The 22,261-nt window shown below is 47.1% G+C and overlaps 1 protein-coding gene across 1 annotated transcript; it reads left to right on the top strand.

Moving 5' to 3' along the window:
- Positions 1 to 12,454: 12,454 nt before the first annotated feature.
- Positions 12,455 to 13,804, top strand: CCL19 (C-C motif chemokine ligand 19). Its single transcript, XM_016222785.2, has 4 exons — positions 12,455 to 12,572; positions 13,262 to 13,388; positions 13,601 to 13,694; positions 13,784 to 13,804. Exons 1-4 carry the CDS (start codon positions 12,455 to 12,457, stop codon positions 13,802 to 13,804), a joined length of 360 nt encoding a protein of 119 aa, XP_016078271.2.
- The last annotated feature ends 8,457 nt before the right edge of the window (positions 13,805 to 22,261 follow it).

Here is a 22,261-nt window from a genome sequence, read left to right as displayed (position 1 = left end):
ATCTCTTGACACCAAGGACTAAGTCTCCTATGGCAGGTATTTGGAACCCCCGAATTCAGAGGTAAATCAGGCTCCTCTCCAAGAAGACACCTGCCTGGCTCTCCTCTACCTTTTCCTCCCCAGAGAAGAGATTCTTTTACACCCCCCTCCTTTACCCCTTATGGAGGGAGGGGGAGGACCACCAGATGGGGCCAGGCCATGTGGGAAAGGAGGGAATAGATCTTAAGAAAGGGGCAAGAGCCCTGGCCAGTGTGGCTCAGTTGGTTAGAGCTTCCTCCTGTACACTGAAAGGTCATGGGTTTCATCCCTGGTCAGGGCACATATCCAGGTTCCAGGGTGCATATGGGAGACAACCAATAGATATTTCTCTCTCACATCAATGTTTCTCTCTCTCTCTCCCTTTCTCCCTTCCTCCCTCTCCCTTCCTCTCTCACTGAAATCAACAAAAACATATCCTTGGGTGAGGATTTAAAAAAAAAGATTAATATAATTTTTTTAAGAAAGAAAGGGGCAAGAAGCTGGAGGTGGCTGCCCCAGTACCTTTTTCTTCCCCCAGAGCCTGAGCATGCCACAGCACTCACCACTTATCATAAAGCCTTTAGAGCGTTTGCTGTCTGCTCCTCCCGAGGCAGGTGAAGACAGGGGCTCCTCCCTACCTATTCTCTTGTAGCAAGTGTGATTTTAGTCTACAAACGCAGGTGTGCAAGAATTACTGCATTTTAAAATGTCCTTTCAATGAACTTGGTTCCTATTCCAAACCCCTGCACCAGAGCACTGGTGAGAAACAGATCTCATCTACCAAGGGCTGTGCAAAAGTCATAGAAACAAGGCACAACGGCGGCTTCTTACCTGCCCCCTACCCGGTCCTATCATTGGACATCAACCTCGTCAATGAACGCTGTGGCCCCTGTGATTCCAGCAGGTATGACTCTCCTGGTCCTGGACTCAAACTCTTAGCTCTCTTTTTTGAGACATGGGAATTCACTTATGAAAACCTCTGGGCTTGGACCCGGTTTCCCCAGATATACCCTGGAGCCATGTCCTCAGGTCCTGCCACTTGCTTCATCACAGTCAGGGATTAGAGCCCATTGCCCACGCTGGCTGGGCCTACACACCGGTCCCCTCCACTGTTAAAAACCTCTCTCCAAACGCTGCCTGAGCCAGGCTCTTCAGGGCATAAGCTCTTCACAGACTTGCTTTCAGCTTTTACGAAGATAGAAGGGCTTTTGACATCAGGATGCCCCTACTCTCAGCCCTGCCAAAACCCTTGCTTGTTTTAACAAGAAAAGAAGCACATAAGCAGAACAAATAAAGCTTTGTGTTTCACTAAATCATCCTGTCGCTCTGGCGGCCTGGTATTTACCTCGCACCCGCCCGAGCAGGCCTGCGGCGGGTGATTCATTCCAGCAGAAGGGGAGAGGCCGCTCTCCGGGTCTGCCATCCTGTTCCTTCCGCTTTTTGTTCTTTTTGTAAGATGCATGATTCAAAAACAAACAAAAAACAACAACAAAACACCCAAAAAACAAATAATACATACTGTTTATTTATAAGGTTTAAAAATACCAAAAGGCTTATTCTGAACAGTATCCATTTACTACAACTTTTAACTCGTAAGCTACCTTTTCTAGGTGTTAGGGCCAAATGTATAAATACTCTGTTCGTGCCTCTGTTTCTTGATTTATGTATTTTAAACATTACGAATTGACTGTGTAGTATTAAAAAATGGAGATTTAGCTCTCTTACCAACCCTCCTTTCCTGTCCCCCTATCCTCTAAACATAGTTATACCATTATAATTAGACCGTGATCAGAGTTTACATTATTATGGCCATGTAAATACTCACTGCAGAGTAAAGTAGTGTACTGTGCTTACTCTTCCTTTGTCACTCAGCTTTTTGTTTTTCTTAAAAGTTCCAATTGTTCTTCCTTTTAAAAAATACCTCTAGCCCATTCGAGCTGGCTCAGCAGTTGAGCGTCGACCTAGGATCCGGGAGATCACAGTTCAATTCCTCCATCAGGGCACATGCCCGGGTTGCAGGCTAGATCCCCAGTTGGGGGCCTGCAGCAGGCAGCCCATCAATGACTCATCATTGATGTTTCTATCTTTCTCCCTCCCTCTCCCTTCTTCTCTCTGAAATCAATGAAGATATATTTAAAAAATAAAAATAAAAAAATAAAAAATACCTCTATTTGCCATTATCAGAGCCTCAATATTTTTGAAATACTTCATTATATTGGGATTAAAGACTAAATGTTTAAAATACTATGTAAGCCCGGCCAGGCGTGGCTCAGCGGTTGAGCGTTGACCTGGGATCCAGGCGATCGCAGTTCGATTCCCGGTCAGGGCACATGCCCGGTTGTGGTCTCAATCAATGACCCTCTCATCATCGATGTTTCTCTCTCTCTCTCCCTCTCCTTTCCTCTCTCTGAAATCAATAAAGATATATTTTTAAAAAATAAAAAATAAAAAAATAATAATAAAATACTATGTAATAGAAGGAAATATAAGTGAGTGTGTTTATAACCTTGAGGTAGAAAAGAACCTCTTAAACAAGATGTAAAACCATAGAGCATAAATCATAAGGGAAAAGCCCTGGCCAGTGTGGCTCAGTTGGTTGGGCATCATCTAGGGCACTGAAAGGTTGCTGGTTCCATTCCTGTCAGGGCACATGCCCAGGTTTTCATCTATATCCCCAGTAGGGAGCATGCATGAGGCAGCTGATGGATGTCCCACTGTGACATCAACATTTCTCTCTCTCCCTCTTCCTTCCTCTCTTTCTGAAAATCAATTTTAAAATCTTTTAAAAAAATCATGAGGAAAGATCAACACCATTAAATTAAAAAACAAGTAGGAGTTCAGGGTAAAAGTGACAAATTAAACACATGTGTTTATATTCACTCTTTCCTGAGCTCTTACTAAAACTACAGTAATTGTTTCTGATGTGTGTGGTTTTTTTGTTTGTTTGTATATATCTTTATTGATTTCAGAAAGAGGAAGAGAGAGAAATAGAAACATCAATGATGAGAGAGTCATTGATCGGCTGCTGCTGCAGGCCCCCGACTGGGGATCAAGCCCGCAGCCTGGGCATTTGCCCTGACCTGGAATCAAACCTCAATCTCCTGGATTCCAGGGTCAATGCTCAACCGCTGAGTCATGCCTGGCTGGGCTCTGATGTGTGTTGTGTGTATAGGCATAAATCCACAAGGATCTAAATGGGAGATGGGATAAAGGTAACTTTCCAGAAGACTGCTGCTTAAACAAGTAAATATTTCAGTATAAAATAGATATAAAGCAAAAAACAATATTATAAATTTGGAGGACTCTCAATGCCTTGCCCATGCATACAGTAAAAATATTTTACTAAATACTAGTACACTAGTGGAACACAATTAATGGTTTCTACTATTTATAAATATATGTAAAAGGAAAAGAAGAAAAAATTCTAAGGATCAACCATCTCCAAAATGTACAAAATCATCATTGCCCCAAACATGAAAACTCAATGTAATCCCTGAATCCTGAGTTTTCCTTCAATACTGAAACATTCCATCGTTTTAAAACTGAGTCATCACTATCTTCTAGCAATGTTATCCTGAGGGTCATCCAGAAAATTACTAAAATCATGTTTTTAAATATTTTACCACTATCTCTTCCATGAAATGATAACACACACATGCTTATAAAATGGTGGGCCAGCTCCTTCTTATCAGTGTTGCCTCAGAATCTGAAGCCTCCAGCTTCCCGTGGTTCGCTCCTTCCTAACGAATCCTTTAAAGGCTTCTTTGATACAAATGTAAAGAATAAGTCAGGCTACTAAGATCTCCCAGACTTACAGATCATAGAAACACCTTAACCTGAGTCATGTGAACCTGAAACTAATTCTAAACTAAGCAACCAGATTTCTTAACATTCTGCCCACCCCACCCCCCATGATACCTGGGCCACACTTTGGCTAGCCACTATTTCATTCTTTACTCATCAATCCAGCCCTTTAGAGGAACAGGATCACCAATGACATGTTCTTTCTTTTGATATCTTTCTTTAAAAAAGTAAAAATAGGAACATTATGGAACTACCAGCACAGCACCACTGACATATTGGCATCTTCTGCTTTCTTCTATAGCACAGGAAGCTCAGAGAGCTGGGGTCTATGCATGTTATTTATGAAAGCTCAAAATTAATTTGTTTTCTAGCTTTAATCATGTACCTGTGAAACATGTCTTCAGCTTCAGCTGACCTCTTTTGTGAAGTTCTTTTTCTTTCCCAAATATCCGGGTGTTATTTCTCCTTGTATTTTGGGACAAAGTGATGCTGTTTTTAAAAAAATTATCAATGCTTCTGATCTTTAGCATCAATCTTAACCAATGAATTATATGGATGCTGAAACTGCTAACCCTCTTCTTCTGAGGCCTTTAGTTGCAATTCTTCTAGTGCTGTCTACCCTACAATTCCCCTACAGAGACTGTGTTAGCTATGTCAAGAACCTGAAAACTTTGTTTTCTTCAAGACAATTTGTTTCTCTGTTGGTGGCAAACCAAAACACCTGTGGGAAACTGCTGCTATGTTCTTGAAGAGTTTTGCTATATTTTTTATTTTTATTTATTGATTTGAGAGGGGTGGGGGAAGGGAGAGAGAAAGAAAGAGAGGGAGAGACACGATTAGTTGTTCCACTCATTTATGCATTCATTGGTTGATTCTTTGTGGGATCCAACCAGCAACCTTATCAGGACTATGCTCTAAACAATTGAGCCTGGCGGGGAGTGGCTCAGCAGTTGAGTCTCGACCTGGGATCCAGGCAATCGGGGTTTGATTCCCGGTGAGGGCACATGCTGAGGTTGCGGGCTTGATCAATGACTCTCTCATCATTGATGTTTCTGTCTCTCTCTCCTCCTTTCCTCTCTCTGAAATCAATAAAGATATATTTTTAAAAATAAATAAGTAAATAAACAATTGAGCTACCAGCCAGGGCCACTGAAGACTTTTGCTTTAGAGCCATGGATTGTGCTAATAATAAATTTCAACCCAGTATTTAGAGAATAACCGAACTCCTCTTCTGATCACCCCAGCAGCCAGAGCCAACTTCGGCTCAGAATTCACCCCCCACCCGCGCGGTGTGACACTGCGCTTGGTTGTGAGAGCCTCATTGCCCCGCTCCGCCACCAGGTGGCAGCATCGTCGCTGCAGTCGTCTGTGGGCTTAAAGCAAACAGCCGGCTTGTGGGTTGAATTTTCTGTTCTCATTTCCTTTATCTTTCTGGGATCCATTTATTTTTATTTTTATTTGTCTTCAATTGTGTCTCATGCTAGGCTAAAGGTCTAGTATTTTCCTTTGTCCATTGATGAGCAAGACAAACTCGTTTTCCGCCTGCGTCCAGGTTATCGCCCGGCTCTGAGCATCGCGCCGGGCACAGGCTCGCAATAAACTTCTGTTGAATAAAGAAACCTTTTCTTAGAGTTGACACCGTAATTAAGTGTTTTAGGAATCGATTGGGTGCTGGATATTTATGCTGCAAAGGAAGTGTCGGGCGTGATGTGAACTTCCTTTAGCCTTTAAAGCAAACATTATTTCATGTCTTCACCGCCGGGCGCCTCGGGCTCTGGGTAACTTGGCAATACAGCGCGCCGGGAGGTCAATAATCGCGGCCAAACACTGGCCCTCGCCAGCCCACAGTCTCGGCCCGCCCGATTCGCGGGCCTGAGCGGCGGGGACTTGGCCGCGGGGCCGCCGTGCTAGGCCTGGGGAAACAGCCGCCGGGGGGCCTCTGGAACCCACCCGGACACGAGGTCCCGGGTGCTGCGGGATCACGCACAGCCCAAGGCTACACTCCGCACGTGCGGCCGCACCCTCGGCCTCCGGCTGGCGGGTACCCGAAGCGGGGAGAGCACGGGGCACGTCCTAGACCCAAGGACTTTGGGCCAACGTCCTCCCCGGACTCGGAGCAGCCTGCAGGGTCTGGGCCGCACCTGGTTCTTGCCAGAGCGAGCCACCCGCCCCGCCCCGCCCCGCCCCGCCCCGCAGAGCTTCCCAGCACCGCAGGGCCGGAGCCGCAGTGCTCTCCAGCCTCCCTTCCTGGTCTGGGGCGCCCTCTGCAGGCCCGAGGTGGGGATACATCAGGCTCACAACCAAACACAGCTGGTCCTCAAAAACGTAGTTTCTTTTCTTTCTTTTTTGTAATGCAACATTCGTTTTATTGTACTATTTTTTAAATTTATCTTTATTGTTGAAAGTATTACAGATGTCCCCCTTTTCCCCCATCTCCCCCCTTCACCCTGCACCCCCCCAATTATGTCGTTTCTTTCCACGCCTTTTCTTTACAACATTGATGGGGACAGGGGGATCGGATCCCTCTAGGGCCACTGGGGTGTGGCATTTGCACGTTCTCCCCATGTCTGCGAGGGTTTTCTCAGGGTACCTGGGTTGCCACCCGCATCCCAAAGATGTGCAGGTGAGGTGAATTGGTATGTCTGAATTGTCCCAGTCTCAGTGAGTGTGAGTGAACACTGCATGGAATGACACCCTGTCCAGGATGGGTTTCTGCCTTGCACCCGAGCTGCCAGGAGAGGCTCTGGACCCCTGCCACCCTGAACTGGCATAAGCGGGTTGGAAAATCAGTATCTTACTTGTTTTTATTAACCTTTCTTAAATATTATATGCACAGCTCACATTTATTTCAGTGTTTGATATTAAAAGTGTTTTGGATCTTTGTTTAGAAGTTTGGTGATGTTTTTGTGACCAGAAATGCCCTAGGAACTTAACTCTTCTTTATCTCAATTAGCCTTTGGTAAAAGTGAAACAATAGCCTTGTTTCACTTAGGTCACAGTTTCCAAGAACCTAACAATGACATTAAGTGAGGACTTACTGTACACCTGACACACAAGCACACACTCACACACACACACATACACACACACACAGGAGTGACAGGCAAATCAGTCAAGCACAGCCCCACCAACACAACTCAGGATATGGACACAAATCAGGACACACATTCATCTATTCAGCAAGTGCTTACTGGGCATCTAATCTAGGTCCTCTCCCCACAATCATTCACTCCCCACTGCAGACTTGGTTGACTTCCCAGGCCTAGCTGCTCCCTTCCTTTCCTTAATGGCTAACTTGTCCTCCCTCCACAAGAGCTCCCACCCCTGGCACGTGGATTTGGTCAGACCAGCGAGTTTGAAGTTGGCTTGGCTCCTTGAAGGAGGGTGGGGAGAGATTTGTCTAGGACTCACACTGAACCAGGAAACCCACAGAGGCCACTTGGCTAGAAAGAGAGTGAACTAGATGACACATGTAGCACACTGAAGGCTCTGTATATGTGTTTAGAAACTGTTTCAAACCTACCTCCCTGGATTTCAACCTTCCCATAGCCATTGGATTGTCTAAACCAATGGCTAGGGAGTGGATGCCTCAAACCATCCACCTATAAGGCTTGTGTCTCTCCTCTTTTTGCCATGATAGTAGGTACCATCATAAATAACACCCTGATGGACCCCTCCTTCCCTGATTCCTTTTCATCTTCCTGATCTGTCAACTTTGGGGAGCTCCAGGACTTGGAACTTGGACCTCTTCTACCTATATTCACTCCCTTAGAGATCTCATTGTCTTATGGCTTTAAAAACCATCCATATGCTCCCAAATTTGTGTCTTCAGCTAGAATCTCTCCCCTGAACTCGATTCATTTAACCAACTACCTCTTTAACATCTCCACTTATATGTTCAAAATTGAGCTTCATCTTAAAAAGTCAAAACAAGGCTCCTGACCTTCTCACAAACCCACTCCCTCTTGGTCATTCACATCTTAGTAAATATAACTCCATCCACCACATTGCTGAAGCCAAAAACCTCGCTGTGTTCTTGCCTCTTCTTTCTTTTACATTTATGCTGAATCCCTCAGCAAAACCCATTGGCTATATCTTCAAAATATTTTCAGAATCTGACCACTTGTCACCAGCTCTCAGAAACCTTGTGTCCTTCCTGGGTTACTGCCGTTGCCTCCCACCTCGTCTTCAGGCTTCCACTTTGGTCTATTCTCCCTCTGACAGCCAGAGGGAGCCTTTAAAACGTGTCAGATCACGTTAAAACTGTTCAAAATCCTCTAAACGCTTCCCATGTAATTTGGAGTAAAGCTTAAAGCCTCCAAAGCCCTACACTATCTGGCCCCTCTTATCATCTGTTAACATTGACCTCCTTTCTATTCCTTAAACATGCCCCTGCCTCAAGGCCTTCGCACTCACCGTTTTCTCTGCCTAGAGCATCTTCCCCAGATCTCTGCACAGCTCTCTCCCTCGCCTTCTTCAGATCACCTCTCTGTTCAAATGTTATCAAAAAAGTCTTCCCTGACCACCCTTCTAATACTCCCTGTCCCTCTAGCCTTCTTTACTTTTCTTAGAGCATTTATGGTTATCTGACATACTGTGTATTTTTCTTTTTGAAGATACCTTTTTATTGATTTCAGAGCGAGGAAGGGAGAGGGAGAGAGAGAGAGAAACATCAATGATGAGAGAGTCGTCATTGATCAGCTGCCTCCTGCACGCCCCCAACTGGGGATCGAGCCCGCAACCCCGGGCATGTGCCCTGACTGGGAATCGAACACTATCTCCTGGATCCTAGGTCCATGCTCAACCGCTGAGCCACCCTCGGCCGGGCTGTATATTTTTCTGGTTTGCTTATTGCCTGTCTCCTTCATTAGAATAAAAACTCTGGAAAAGCAGGACTGTCTGTTTGTTTTTTTAACTGCTGTATCCCAGTGCCAAGAACAGTGTCTGGAACATAGAAGGCCCTCAATAAATATTTATTGAATGAATGTGATACAAATGCCAAAAGTTTTCATTATTTCATTATTTTGCTCTTCCTTGCCATTTCTCAGGCTCTTTCACAACAAGTTTTCCAGGCAGATAGTATTAAATTTTAATTGAAAACCTCTATACCAGCTCTGCACTGTATTTTTGTATCAGTCAGGATCTTGGTGGGAAACAAAGGGCATGCTCAAAAAGCTTTAACGGAATGGAGTTAGTGAAAGGACCATTTCACAGAGGTGAGGGTAGGGTTTGCTGTCGGCAGACACTGCACATGATTAATACAGCTTCAAACCTCAGGCTGTCTCTCCTTCCTGACAAAATGGACATTAAAGGTACTGCCTGAAATTCTGCCCACTGAGAAGACTTTCCTTCACCACACTCTTTCAGAGCCATGCCTGAGCATAAGCAACTGTCTACTTCTCACTGATGCCAGCATACCTTAGAGACCCATCTGAAAATCAAAACCATGCATTTTCTTCCTCTGTTAACTGTTTGGTCAAACTTCTCCATGAAGGCATAAGTATGATCAAAAAAGAAGAAAACAATACAAGTAGGAATCTGAGCCACCAGCACATGCTTTGACTCAAGCCTTCTGAAACTTCAAAGGCCCGATCTCATATGTACAATGTCCATTTAACAATGGAATGCTGCTAGAGATATGCTATGCTAGAGATAACACCCTTAGGTTGCATTGTCATTGGGTGATCACTAGTCTGAATTTGAGACCAGGGCCCATCGGCAAATCAGGAGCTGCTTTTCCAATAGGAAATAATCATCAGCAGGAAAGGTGTGGCCTTACTCCAATAGCCTAAGGGACTTTGCTATAATTCTACTGGGACTCTACAGCATCCTTCTCTGCCGCAGACAATCTGAAGTTCACTGGACTTATAATGTGTAAGGTTCAAACAGCAGGACAACTTTCCATGGAGCCCAGACCTGCTGCAGACCCCTTCCTTGCTCTGGGCCTCATTCAGAGCTACCAGCTTTATGCCATATCCAGTAAATATTTTGCAGCAGGAAACCTAAATATGGTATATGTTGCCTCCATCCTTGTGCCTCCTTCATAGTGAAGGTGCAACATGCCCCAGACCACTGTTTTTCAGCTCCCCCCTACCCCCAATAGCCTAGAAATTTCACCTATGTGGCAGGATGCTGAATTTTTGTAGGATTTCTTTCTCTCCCTCTGGCATACATGGGTCTACCTAAGGCATTCAGCGTTATTTCTATTTCTTGTGCACCAGTAAGCATAATGTCATCAGGAGGAGGCGCCCAAAGTGATCTGTAACTGTCACATTTCAGCAAGCATCCGAGTCCCTGGAGGTGTGTTATAATACAGATTACTCCCGTAGGTAGGGAGTAGGACCTGAGAATTTGCATTTCTAACAAGTTCCCAGGTGATGCTGCTGCTGTTGTCCAAAGACCACTCTTTGAGAACAACTACCAGAGAGTCAAGTATTCACTTTCAGAACTGCAGCAAGATGAAGGATTTGGGGAATACATACCCCAGCCTCTCTCTCCTCCCACCCACTCATCTCCTGCTGCTGCCGCCTGTGGGCCAAATCCAAACAGAAGCTAGAGGGCGAGGGATCCTAAGTAATGCTGCATGTAAAGGTCAGCCTTCCAGAGTACAGAGCAGGGCACAGAAGAGGGGGAGGGGACAATAGAAACTAATCAGAACCACTGTAAGAAGAAGGATGGATAGATCAATGGAAAGATGGCTAGATGAATTAATTGACATATGTTAATAAAAGGGTAGCATAATAATAATGGTTAATATTTAATGACTGTTTATTATGTGCCAGCCATACTAAGTCCCTTACTCAGATTACCTCATTTAACCCTAAGAAGTAGGTCTGTTGCCATTCCTGCTTTACAGATAAGGACACTAAGATACAGAAACTGGATCATTTGCACATGGTCACACAGCTAGCAAGTGGTAGGATCTCAATTTCAACCTAGGCATGCTATCTGTGCAGTCTCACTCCTCTGTACTGATCTATGATCAATGGACAGGTGACAGGCAGGCAGTATGGGACAGTAATAGAGTAAATTTTACAGCAAAATATACCCAGATTTAAGGCACTTGCTTGCTGTGTGACCTTGTGCTCTGAGCCTCCTTTCCTTATGTGGAGAACAGAGACACTAATATGATAATAATAAAAATGACTTTATAATTTTCTTGGGAAAGTTAAGCAAGACAATAGTGTTAAAATCCTCAATACAGAGCCTAGACTATAGTAAACAAACACACATGCTATTACCACCAGGATTATCATTCTTACTAATGATGGGAAAAAAGATGAGCTAGAAACTTAGGAGGGAATCACCACCCCACCCAGAAGAGGATCCAGAGCTTAGGTGGGATGGGTGAATGGGTGTCCCACATATTAATTTCTCTTTCTAGGCCTCTTCTGGCCTATCTCTAGTCTTTCTTGTAAGGATGGGAAATCACTTGTCCCCTTCCCCATCTATCAATTCCTTGAAATTTGGGAATTTGTCTCAATATGAGCTGGCCAGCCCCTCTCCTTAGAAATCCCCTCTTGGTTCTCAGGGTTGAGAAGAGGGGGAGGACGAAGGGGACTATTCCAGGCCAGGCTCCCTCCAGATGTTCCATCGACCCAGGTGTTGGACATGTGAAAATGGTAAATAGAGAAAGGGGTAGAGCTCACTGAGCCAGGAAGTTGAATCCCAGAGGTCTGACATGTGGGATGGGGGTACTGGGCCTCCTTCCAAGGAACATACCCTTTCAGCTCTGCTTGTCTCAAGGGAGGGCCTGGTTCCCAGATGACAGATGGGCAGGCACTGTGATGACTTGGCGGTTACCCCAGGCTCCATGCTTGTTCTGAGAGCATCAGGGAACCTTCTTTTCCACCTGCACCAGAGAGAAGAGAAGAATCACAGAGAACAGAGGGAGAATGAGGGATAAACCTAGGGAAGGGGGGCCCTGGCCAGCGTTGTTCAGTGGTTAGAGCACCGGCCTGCCCACCGAAGTATCGCTGGATCAATTCCCAGACAAGGGCACGTACCTGGGTTGCAGGTTCAATCACCGACCCCCCAGTCTGGGTGGGTGCAGGAGGCAACCAATCAGTGTGTGTCTCTCTTTCCTCCCCCCTTCCACTCCCTGAAAATCAATGGAAAATATATCCTCAGGTGAAGATTAACCAAAAAACAAAACAAAAACCTAGGGAAGGGGGCACAACTCCTCGCTCTGGCCCCCCAGTCCTGACCACCACCCCTGGAGGTCAGCTCTGTGGTTGAGAATGCAAATGCCACCAATGAGATGACAGTGCAGGCCCTCTCGAAGGGCTGACAGCACAAGGTCCTCTTTTCTTGGCTAGACTACAGACTGCTTAGGTTCTCAGAGCTAAAGCCAAGGAAAGCAAAAAAGTGGGAGGCCGCTGAGGGGGGAGAGGGAGGGAAGGAAGGGTCAGTTTCCCAGAAGGAGGGGGGCGGGGCAAAGGGGAATCCACAGAATGAATGTTGGAGGGGAATTTTTGATCAGAGATAGTGAAAGTCCTGGACCATAAATAGGGGGTAGTCGCAGCCTCACGCAGGCTTCCCCACTCACATTTCCAGACCCCCGCACACCCCGCAAGGACGCCTGTGACATTTCAACTCCCAGCCAAGCTCAGCATCACACAGCCTCTTGCATATGCTCAGAGACTCACTCACACGCACACTCTCGTCGGTCAACCATTGCTCACTCTCCATGGCATCCCATGCAGCTGCTCTACTGGCCATCAGCCTGCTGATTCTGTGGACCTCCCCTGGTAAGGCTGAGGGGGGCTTGCAGGGAGGGGACGGGAGAGGCAATGTCTAGATCTCAGGCTGCTTGGCGCTGGACATGCGGGACACTGAGAGTTAGGTCTGCATGGTTCAGTGAGCCTGGGGGTGCCCTGTGCCCTGTGTGTATGTATGCCTTTGAGCACAGGTATATCTGGGCCTCTGAATTCCAATGTGTGTCTCTCTCTTGGTGTATCACAGGGCCTCTGGCCACCCCTCTCTCTGCAGGCTCTATTTCCTGCTGCCTCAGTTTCCCAGGCAGAAGGAGAGAACTATATATATATTTGCTTAATGTGGGGAGAATGAAAGACACTGAGGTAGGGTCAATAGTCAAAATATTTAACAACTGATAAGTCCTCTAACTCAGCCTCCTGCTACCCCACACCCACCCTTCCCTCATCAATTCAGTGCTGTGACCAGCATAATTCTTCATTTGTGGGAAAGTCGAGAAGCCCTGAGAGAGAGGTTGGGGTGATGGGGCAGCAGGAAGGCATTTGTGGAGCTCAAAACAGTGGTTGTTTACCAAACAGCTTAGAAGTACGTCAATAGTCAATATATTTAGAATCCAAGAGGACCACACACAGACACAGCCGTCCTGAATCCCAGTTAGGGCTATGGCCTCCCTTCTCAGGGTCCCTATGTTGTAACTACCTTCTTTTGCTTCTCGCCACCTCAGCTCAGGGTGGTGCCAACGACGCAGAAGACTGCTGCCTGTCTGTGACCCAGCACCCTATCCCTGGGAATATCGTGGAAGCCTTTCGATACCTCTATGCCAGGGATGGCTGCAGATTGTCTGCTGTTGTGTGAGTTGTGGGGAGGAGTGCATCTAGCCTCATCTCCCCATTCTACCCCCATTTTCTTATCTCTTCTCTCAGCCAAGCCCAAACCCCTTCAAGGAAGCCCCTGAAATGGGTTTTCAGGTGTGGTCCTCCGCCTCTCACCCTCACACCCGGGGCCTGCCAGGAAGCTGGGTTCCAGGGCTCCATTCTCTCTGACCTATGACCTCTGGCTCCAGGTTCATCACAAAGAGAGGTCGGCAGCTCTGCGCACCCCAAGACCAGCCTTGGGTGAACCGCATCATCCAGAGACTGCAGAAGAACTCTGCTAAGGCAAGCCAGCCCTCCCCAGCCCTGCCTCCTCCCTCTGAGCCCCTGCCCAAGACCCCAGCCCATGACCTTCCCTCCCCTTCCTCCTCCAGAGAAAGCGCCAGAGCAGTTAGCCCATGACAGCCCCCAAGGGAGCCCTATGTCTGAGTGAAAAGATGTGAACACTGCCACCCTGGGGAACCAAGGACCAAAAGAAAGAACCAGATCATCAGCTCCTCTGCACCAGACCTGACAAAGCCAGGCAGGGCCTGGAGTGTGAATGTGAATGTGAATGTGAATGTGAGTGTGAGTATGATAGGAGCACAGCTTCTCCACAACCAGACTGCAAAGCTTCCAATAAAGCCCACTCGTACCCACAGATTTGTCTGTTTGCTGTTTATTTAGGAGGACCAGGATAGAAACGGGGAGATGGAATGGCAGGGTCTATTTTCCACTCTGTAGCCTGAGCAACCTTCTCATCAACCTCCACCTAACACCCTATATTCTCAGGATAAGCTCCCACAATCAGGGCTCCAGCTCCAGTCTTCTCAAAATCCTGTCACACTCCATGGTTCAGCGACACTAAACCTGTGTCAGTCCCCTGAACAAGCCAAACTCTCTCATGCCTCCCAGTCTCTGCTTTCCAAGGCAGGTGTTCCAGCATCCAGGTGTCTCAGGGATCAGGTGTCACTAGGGCGAAGGGACTTGTCAGGAACCAGCTCTCCTGGCAAGAGGAGAGACAGGGGACGCAGCTCTACTGCCTGAGGGGAAAGTACCCATCTGCTCATGCCATTCCCTCTCTCTGGAACACTGCTCTCTCTCCTACTCAAATAGCTTCCCATCTGGGTCTGGATCACTTTTCCTCCAGACTGGGTTAGGTAACGTTCCTCCCTCCCAAGCTCCCAGGGACCCCCTCCCCCTCTCTCCTTATAGCACCCATCACACTGAGTTATAATGGCTAGTTTGTCAGCCTTCCTGGACAGGAGATCTTGTTTATTTGGTTTCCACTGTCACCCTGGTGTTCAGCACACTGTCTGGCACAAGGTAGTCACTCAAATATTTCTCTAGAAAATGAATAAATATCTGAGGAAAGGCTTGGCAACCAGGGGTGAAGCTCATCTGTTCTTATAGTCTCTGACCTCCGGGCATGCCCTCCCCTCTCACCCAGTCATCCTGGGCCAGGGCCAGCCCCATCTAGGGCCACGCTTCTCAGGATACTGACAGACAGACCTGGGAGCCAGAAGTTAGAGATGGGAGAGAAGGAGGAGCAGCCAGGGAAGCTAGAGCGATTCTTCCTGAAAGAAGTCCACCTTCCCTGAAGCCTACATGGGCTCCAGGGCCGAAGCAACACTGAGACCAGGGGGTTCAAGGGAAGGAACCTCAGCTCTGGGAGACTAAAGCCCTATAACTCTCAGAGCAGCCCAGGACAGCTCTGGGAAGAGTAGACCTCTTGTGTGTGGGAAATCCTCTGGAGAAGCTGGCCGATCTTCCAACTATGGCCTCTAAGGTCCAGCTGGGAGCAGCAAGTCTGTGCCACTGGGGTTGAATGGCAGCTGGAACACCAGGCTGAGCATCCTTGCCTGGAAAGAGTGGTCAACATTATACCAGATATAACTCATCTGGTAACACAACCAGGCCTGCACAGGCCTGGGCGGCCTGGGAAGGGGAGAAATGGGAAGGGGGCTGTGCCAGCTGAGCTGAGAGCCTGACAGCTTCTTCCCGTCTGCTCCCAGAAGCAGGTGTTTAAAACCTCAGATTTCCCAGGTCTTGGAGTTACAAGGAGTGGGAGAGAGGGGGAAAGTTTGCCGGAACAACTGTTATGGCTGGGAAGTTTGGCTCTGCTGCCTGGGGGAAATTACCCATCCATTCATGCATCCATGCATCCATCCATCTAATGTCCCAGCATCCATTAGACCTCCATCCATTCTCCCACCCACCCACACATCCATCCATTAATCCATCCATCAAGTTAGCCGGCCATGGAGTTCCAAAGGTCCCAGCTGTGGATATCATTTGGATTCTATGCCCTGCACCCCAGCAGGTAGAGGATAAACATAGGTGTGAGGGGGGCACATTGCCTCAATTCCTTCTCAGTTCCCAGGGAAGCCAAGCAGAGGTCAGCCTATCACAAAGGCAGACACAGACTGTCCCTCTGGACCCTCAGGGGATGGAGGGGTGGGAGCCCTGAGGAAGGTGCTACCAAGACAGAGGTCCCTGTACACTACTTCCTTGCCACTGGCCCTGCCACTGCATGTTACAGGAATAGGCCTTGAGCTCAGTGCTCAGCCATCAATCCCACAATCTTGTTTCTGCCCCTCACTGTTCAACTCTAGGCAAGATTTTCCCTTACTTCCCCCTAAGGTCTTAGTTCCCCCTTCTGTCAAGTGAGGGGGCGCTTAATTTTTAAAAGTCCCTCCAAACAAAAACTTGACTCATGAATCTTTGGGTCTCAGGCTAACCTCCTGTCATTCACATGCGCTTCCCCAAAATCACATGTATTCAGAAATATCACCACTTCCTGGGGCCACAGGGAAACACCCTCTGGGAACATAAGAGAAGCTGAGGCTCAGGAAGAGAGATAATCCAGGAGCTAGTGAAGCAAATGAAGAACTTTGAGGAAGCCTGGGGCAGACACCAAATCCCAGAGAGCAAGCACGGAACCCTCTCCACCTTTCCTCTACCCAGTGCCTTTCCTCCTGGCTGCCTCCCTTCTCTTTCTCATCCCCAGCACTAATCCTTCCTGGGCACTGGGTTTTATCTCCTTATTTCCCTGCCAGAAACATGAGGGCTTAGCCCAGCAATTTGGGACTTGTCCTGACTCAAATATTCTCAGCACTGCCTATAGGTAGACACCTTCTTCTCTATGGCACATGGCCCCTACTACAGGTTTAAGTCCAGCAGCTGAGTGATACCTCCCTACCCAGAGCCAACATCTCTTTAAACGAACTTGACATCCCTGCTCAGGGAGCTCCCAGCTTTATAGGTGGACAAAAAGCTCCCTGTCTTGCCTGACCCGTGTTGCTCAGTGGTTAGAGTGTTGGTCCGTGCACTGAAGTGTCACTGTCAACTCCGGATAAAGAGCATGTACCGGGGTTGCAGGTTTCATCCCCAGCCCCGGTTGGGGAGCATGTGGGAGCCAGCCAATCGATGTTTCACTCTCTCTCTCTCCCCACCCTTCCTCTCCACCTCCCTTCCACTCTCTCTAAAAATCAATGGAAAAAATGTCCTTTGGTGAGGATTAACAACAACAAAAAAATCTCCCTGCCCTATGTATTGATAGAGTTCCCAGAGGAAGGGATTGGGCCTGTCCATCTCCATTTCCAACACAGCTCTGCACAGGGGCTGGCACAGAACAAGCCCCAGTACACATTTGATTAACAAACAATGGAATTGAACACAGGCCTTTCCCACGATGCCCCTCCACCACTCACACCTGGAGCACATCCAGTTCTCAAGACAGCGATGCTGTCTCTGTTGCACGGATGTTTGGTCAGAGCCAACCCCATGCAGTTTTGATCACATTTTCATCATCTCATGTTCTAATTCTTGGTAAGCCCTCACCCTTGTGCCCCCCTCTCTGGCCTCCAGGAAACTCAGAAACAGCCAGGAAACTTTGGAAATAGTCTCACAAAGGGGTAGGACTCCCAAGTAGGGAGTTTCCTTCAAAAGCCCCTCTGCAAGAACGAGCAGGCACCTCTCTTGTCAGAAAGCTTCTTTGATGGCCCCTAAGACTTTGCCCACATAGAAGAGCTGAGGGTCCAAGAGGCATGCCCACCTGGAGCTAGTGCTTCTCCTTCTAGACCACAGTTCAGGAACTGAAAACTAAAGAATTCCCTGCCCAAGTGGCCCCAAGCAACTTCAAGAATCCATGCAGAACTCTTCCTCAAATCTGTCCTTCCTGTGATAGACTTTGTCACTGCTGTGCACACTATTAGGTCCAGAGAATGGCCAAGGAGCTTGCATGTATGCAGCTGGACTTTCTACACTAGGCACATGAGACCCTTCACCATGCAACTGGAACCGAGGGCAGCAAGAGGAGGGGGTGGGAAGAGAAAGTGAAGAAGTTGGGTACGGGACCTTGGCCCTCCCCTTACCACCTCATTCTCTCATGGAGCTACAAGGATTCCAAGAATTCTAAACTTGAACCTGGCCTTCAAGTGGTTTTGAAAATATATTTCTCAATGTAGTGAGAGACACTTTTATTTGACAATCTGTTAGTTTGATTTATAACTTTTTTTTTGTTAATCCTCATCTGAAGATACTTTTTCCATTGAATTTTTTTTTTTTTTTTTTTTTTTTTTAGAGAGAGAGAGAGTGGAAAGGAGGGAGGAAGTGGGAGAGAGAGAGAAAGAAACATCAATGTGAGAGACACACATTGATTGATTGCCTCCCACCTGAGCCCCGACAGGGGCTGGGATCGAACCTGCAACCTAGGTACGTGCCCTTGACCAGGAATTGAATCCACCACCCTCCAGTGCACCGGTCTATGCTTTAACCACTGAGCCACACCAATCAGGCCTATAACCTTTAAATATTTAGATACATGGTATGTGAGCCTCCATCTGTACTGTTCCCGCAAGCCCTTCAAATGTTAGGTGATCAGCCTGCCAGATTCCATCTCAGGAATCACAGCTCAGCTGCCTCTGGAAAACAGATATCACTTCTGCCACCGCTCCTGCCACCACCAAAATGGATTTTCTACTAGTCTGCTCCTTTGTATCACTACAAGCTTCCTATTCACAGCCCTTGAAAGATGTTTCTGATTGGATAAGCCAAGTCATGTGCCCATGTTCTAATTGCAAAGGGGGCTAGGAAAATTAGTACGTGACCCTGGGGAGGGGTTTATGATGGAAATTCCTCAAACCATAGAAAGGGGTTAAGGTTGTGGGCAGTGAAAAAAATAATAAACATCTCTATAGTCCACCCTATGGCTATCCTACATCAACATACATCCTTCTTCCCAAACCCTAGACTTCTTAAAATTTTAAGGATATCACCTAACAAATATCACTTTTGCTTATATAACCAAAAAAATTCACCCCTCCCAAAAGAGACGAATCAGAGCCTTTAGCAAGTAATATATCTGCCTTAGTCAGTCTGGGCTGCCATAATAAAATACCATAGACTGGGTGGCTTAAACAACAGAAATTTATTTTCTCCAGTTCTGAAGGTTAGAAGTTCAAGATCAAGGTGCCAATATGACTGGCTTCTGGTGAAAGTCCTCTTCCTGATGTGCAGATGTCTGCCTTCTTACTGTGTCCTCATATGGCAGAGACATCTCTGTCTCTTCCTATTCTTATAAGACCACAGTCGTATCAGATTAGGACCTACCCTTATGACCTCATTTAACCTAAATTATTTCCTAAAAAGTCTATCTCTGGATATAGTCACATTGAGGGTTAGGGCTTCAACTTATGAATTCTGGGGAGACAAAATTCAGTCCATAGCAAAATCCATTTCTAAATCCAAGATCTCAGGCTGCCATCTATTCATTTCCTAGTTTTGTTATAATCTCATCTCTCTACAACACCTGAAAACCACTACCAACACACCTAATTGGTCAAGATAGACTGGGTTATATGCAATAATAAATGACACCAAAGTCTGAGTGGTTTAACACAACAAAATTATATTCCCCATGCATACCAAGTCTGCTGTGGGTGTAGGCAGGCCTTTAGTGCAGCTGTATTCCATGTGGTGGTTCAACATTCCAGGCTGCCTTGGTCTTTTGGCATGTTCCTTCATCTCAACACATGTTTTCATGATGGCTCCAGCCAGGGAAAACAGCAAGAACACTTGCTTAAATGCTTCTACCCACAAATGACACATACCATTTGTGCACACAGTTAATTGCCAAAGTAGGTCATACAGCCATGCCTAACTTCAAGTGGGTGACTGCCAGGAGGAAAAGTAAAGCACAGTCTTGCTGAGTAGCAGTAATGTCACCACAACAACCTATATTCAAGAATGGAATAAAGGAGAATGAAAAAAAATGGGAGTCAGTTAAAGAAAGAGTGACATTTCACAACCCGGAAAGAAGTGTGAATAAAAGCTGTAATTAATAGTTCTGAAACTGGTCCTGGGGCTTAACTAGCATTCATTACTTTGTTTTTATATCTGTTTTATATTGCTGTGTAACAAACTGCCACAAATTTAGCAGCTTCAAACAATCCAAATTCATCATCTCACAGTTTCTGTGGGTCAAGAGTCCAGGTACATGTTGACTGGATCCTCTGGTCAGGGTCTCACCAGGCTGAACCCAGGTATCAGCCAGGGCTACAATCTCATCTCAGGCTCAGAGTCCTCTTCCCAACTCACTGGATGTTGGCAGTTGTGGTTGTGGGACTGAAGCCTTGAGATCCTAGAGCTGCCTCACACTACCTGCTCCATGCCCTCTCCAGAGCATGGCAGTTTGCTTCTTATTTCTTATCTCTGGACACTTTTTAAAAGGGCTCTCCTGTTTAGGTCAGGCCCACTCAGGGTAATCTCCCTTTTGACTAACTTGAAGTCAACTGGTTAAAAGACCTTAATTACACCTGCAAAATCCCTTTATTTTGCCATAGGTAATAATCTAATTCCATCATATTCAAAGGTCGAAGGTCAAAAAATCCCCTCAAAGCAAGATTATACAAGGCATGCACACCAGGGGGCAGGGATTTCAGAATTCTGTTTACCACACTTCCTCTATGACTCATTCCCTTTACTGCCAACTGGCACTTCAGCTGGTTGACACTCTATGCCTGCTAAGGAACCCAAACCTTCACACCCAAAGGATACTAGCCCCTAATGGCCCTGTGCCGGAGCCCGCCGGCAGAGTCAAACGGTCCTGAGGAAGGGGGGAAGATGAAGAAAAGACAGACACAAAAAAGATGGGATCGGGAGGGCTGCAGCTCATGCCTGTTGCCAGCTGCCAGCCCCGAGTTTATTTTCCCAGCTCAATTTATACAGACACTGTTAATTTTGCTGAATAGCACCCCGCTCTGCATTCCTACCCCTTGAGTAGTTCCTTCAAGGCCCTTGAATGCTGTCTCAGAGTAAACACCCTGCCTCTTGCAGGAGCTCTGACGTTGGTGCCTATCTTTGTTTCGGCTTCTAATGGGAACTTTTGGGGAGGACTGAGTCCTTGGCTTGGTAGTGGCTTAACTGTCCTTTAACCCTTCAGGCCAGGACCAACATCCTGATAAGCTTTTCTGGAACTTAAGGCCGCAAGCTAAATTAGTATTGCCTTGGTGCCTCAAGGTCTGAGTCAGGGAACAGGGGAGCACTTCTGCAGCTCACCCAGGCAGCTCCTCTGTGCCTGGGGCCACAGCAGCTCACCCACATCTCCCTGGGAGCAGGGGAGCACATCAGCAGCTCACCCAGGCAGCTCCTCCGTGCCTGGGGCCACAGTGGCTCCCCACATCTCCCCCCTATTTATTACCTTGAGACACCATTATCTATTGCCTGCAGGCGCAGCATGTGGAGATCACGGTGAATTTCTTTAATTCCTTTTATACCCAATTTTAGGAAGAGGGGTAAACATAACATTATTGTAAGGATAAAGAAAGCCAAGCAAGCCAGTCCTATAGCTAAATGTGTAACACTTCCCATGGATGGCACTATGCTAAGGATTTTGTTAATGATGTTCTAAGTCTTCATCTAGCTGTGGAGCATTACAAATATCTAAGATCTCTTTGCGTAAACTCTCGATATCTAAGGACACATTGCTATCATGCCAAACCCCTAGGAGATGGCGTTGGATTTTTTCCCCAGGGGTGCTCAGATTTGTTATATTCCTTCTGTGTGACACAGATCCATCTCTATCTAGCACGGCAGGTAAAGGAAGTTCTCATTTTTAATGCCTGCACCTCATCCCTTAGATAATTAACTACATCAAATAAGGCGTTAATTCTGTCATTTAACTTGATATCAATGGCCTCCTGAGTTCCTAAGGCCGTGCTCACGTTTTTAGACAGTTGGTTGACTGCACGGGCCGTCTGCACCTCTTTTGTGAGGGCCACAGCAGCGGTGGCAGCCGTGGCAATGAGGGAGACTAGGGCGGCAATGCCCACTACCAGGAGACCGATGAATCAGCGCCTCCGTGGCGCTAAAGCATGCTCCACCTCTCCCCACAGTTGGAGCCCCTCACCATGACACCACGGGCCTGACACACTGACAGGCGACATCATCAAGGCGCGCTGTTGCACCACTAAGACCTGAGTACCCGAGGCCACCCCCATTAGACAGTTTGCAAGAGTACAGCTGTTACAGGTCACATTATACCCCCAATCACTTTTGGTAATTTTTACAGTCCCGACGACAAGCCCCCAAGGGTGTGGCACACAGGCCTGAGCCCATTGATACCGCTCAGCTGAGAGTCTGCCAACCTGGATGTGGCCTCGATCGTCATTTGTTATGGACATATTAGGTCCCATGGCTGCAGCCAACCTCCACAGCTGTGTCTGTGGCCTTCCCCCGGGGATTGTTCAAAGGCCCTCAACAGTCCACCAATGAGTGGATCCAAGCTCAGTAAGGTTGGCCTTGTAGGGGCTCCAGTCCTGCAAGGTCTCATTGACCCCGGGTATGCTCCACACCGTGGCCTTGTCCTCCCT

The sequence above is a fragment of the Miniopterus natalensis genome, chromosome 12, assembly GCF_054644295.1.
Source record: "Miniopterus natalensis isolate mMinNat1 chromosome 12, mMinNat1.hap1, whole genome shotgun sequence".
In the NCBI taxonomy this organism is placed as follows: domain Eukaryota; kingdom Metazoa; phylum Chordata; class Mammalia; order Chiroptera; family Miniopteridae; genus Miniopterus; species Miniopterus natalensis.
This window is presented reverse-complemented; position numbering and strand designations above follow the sequence as displayed.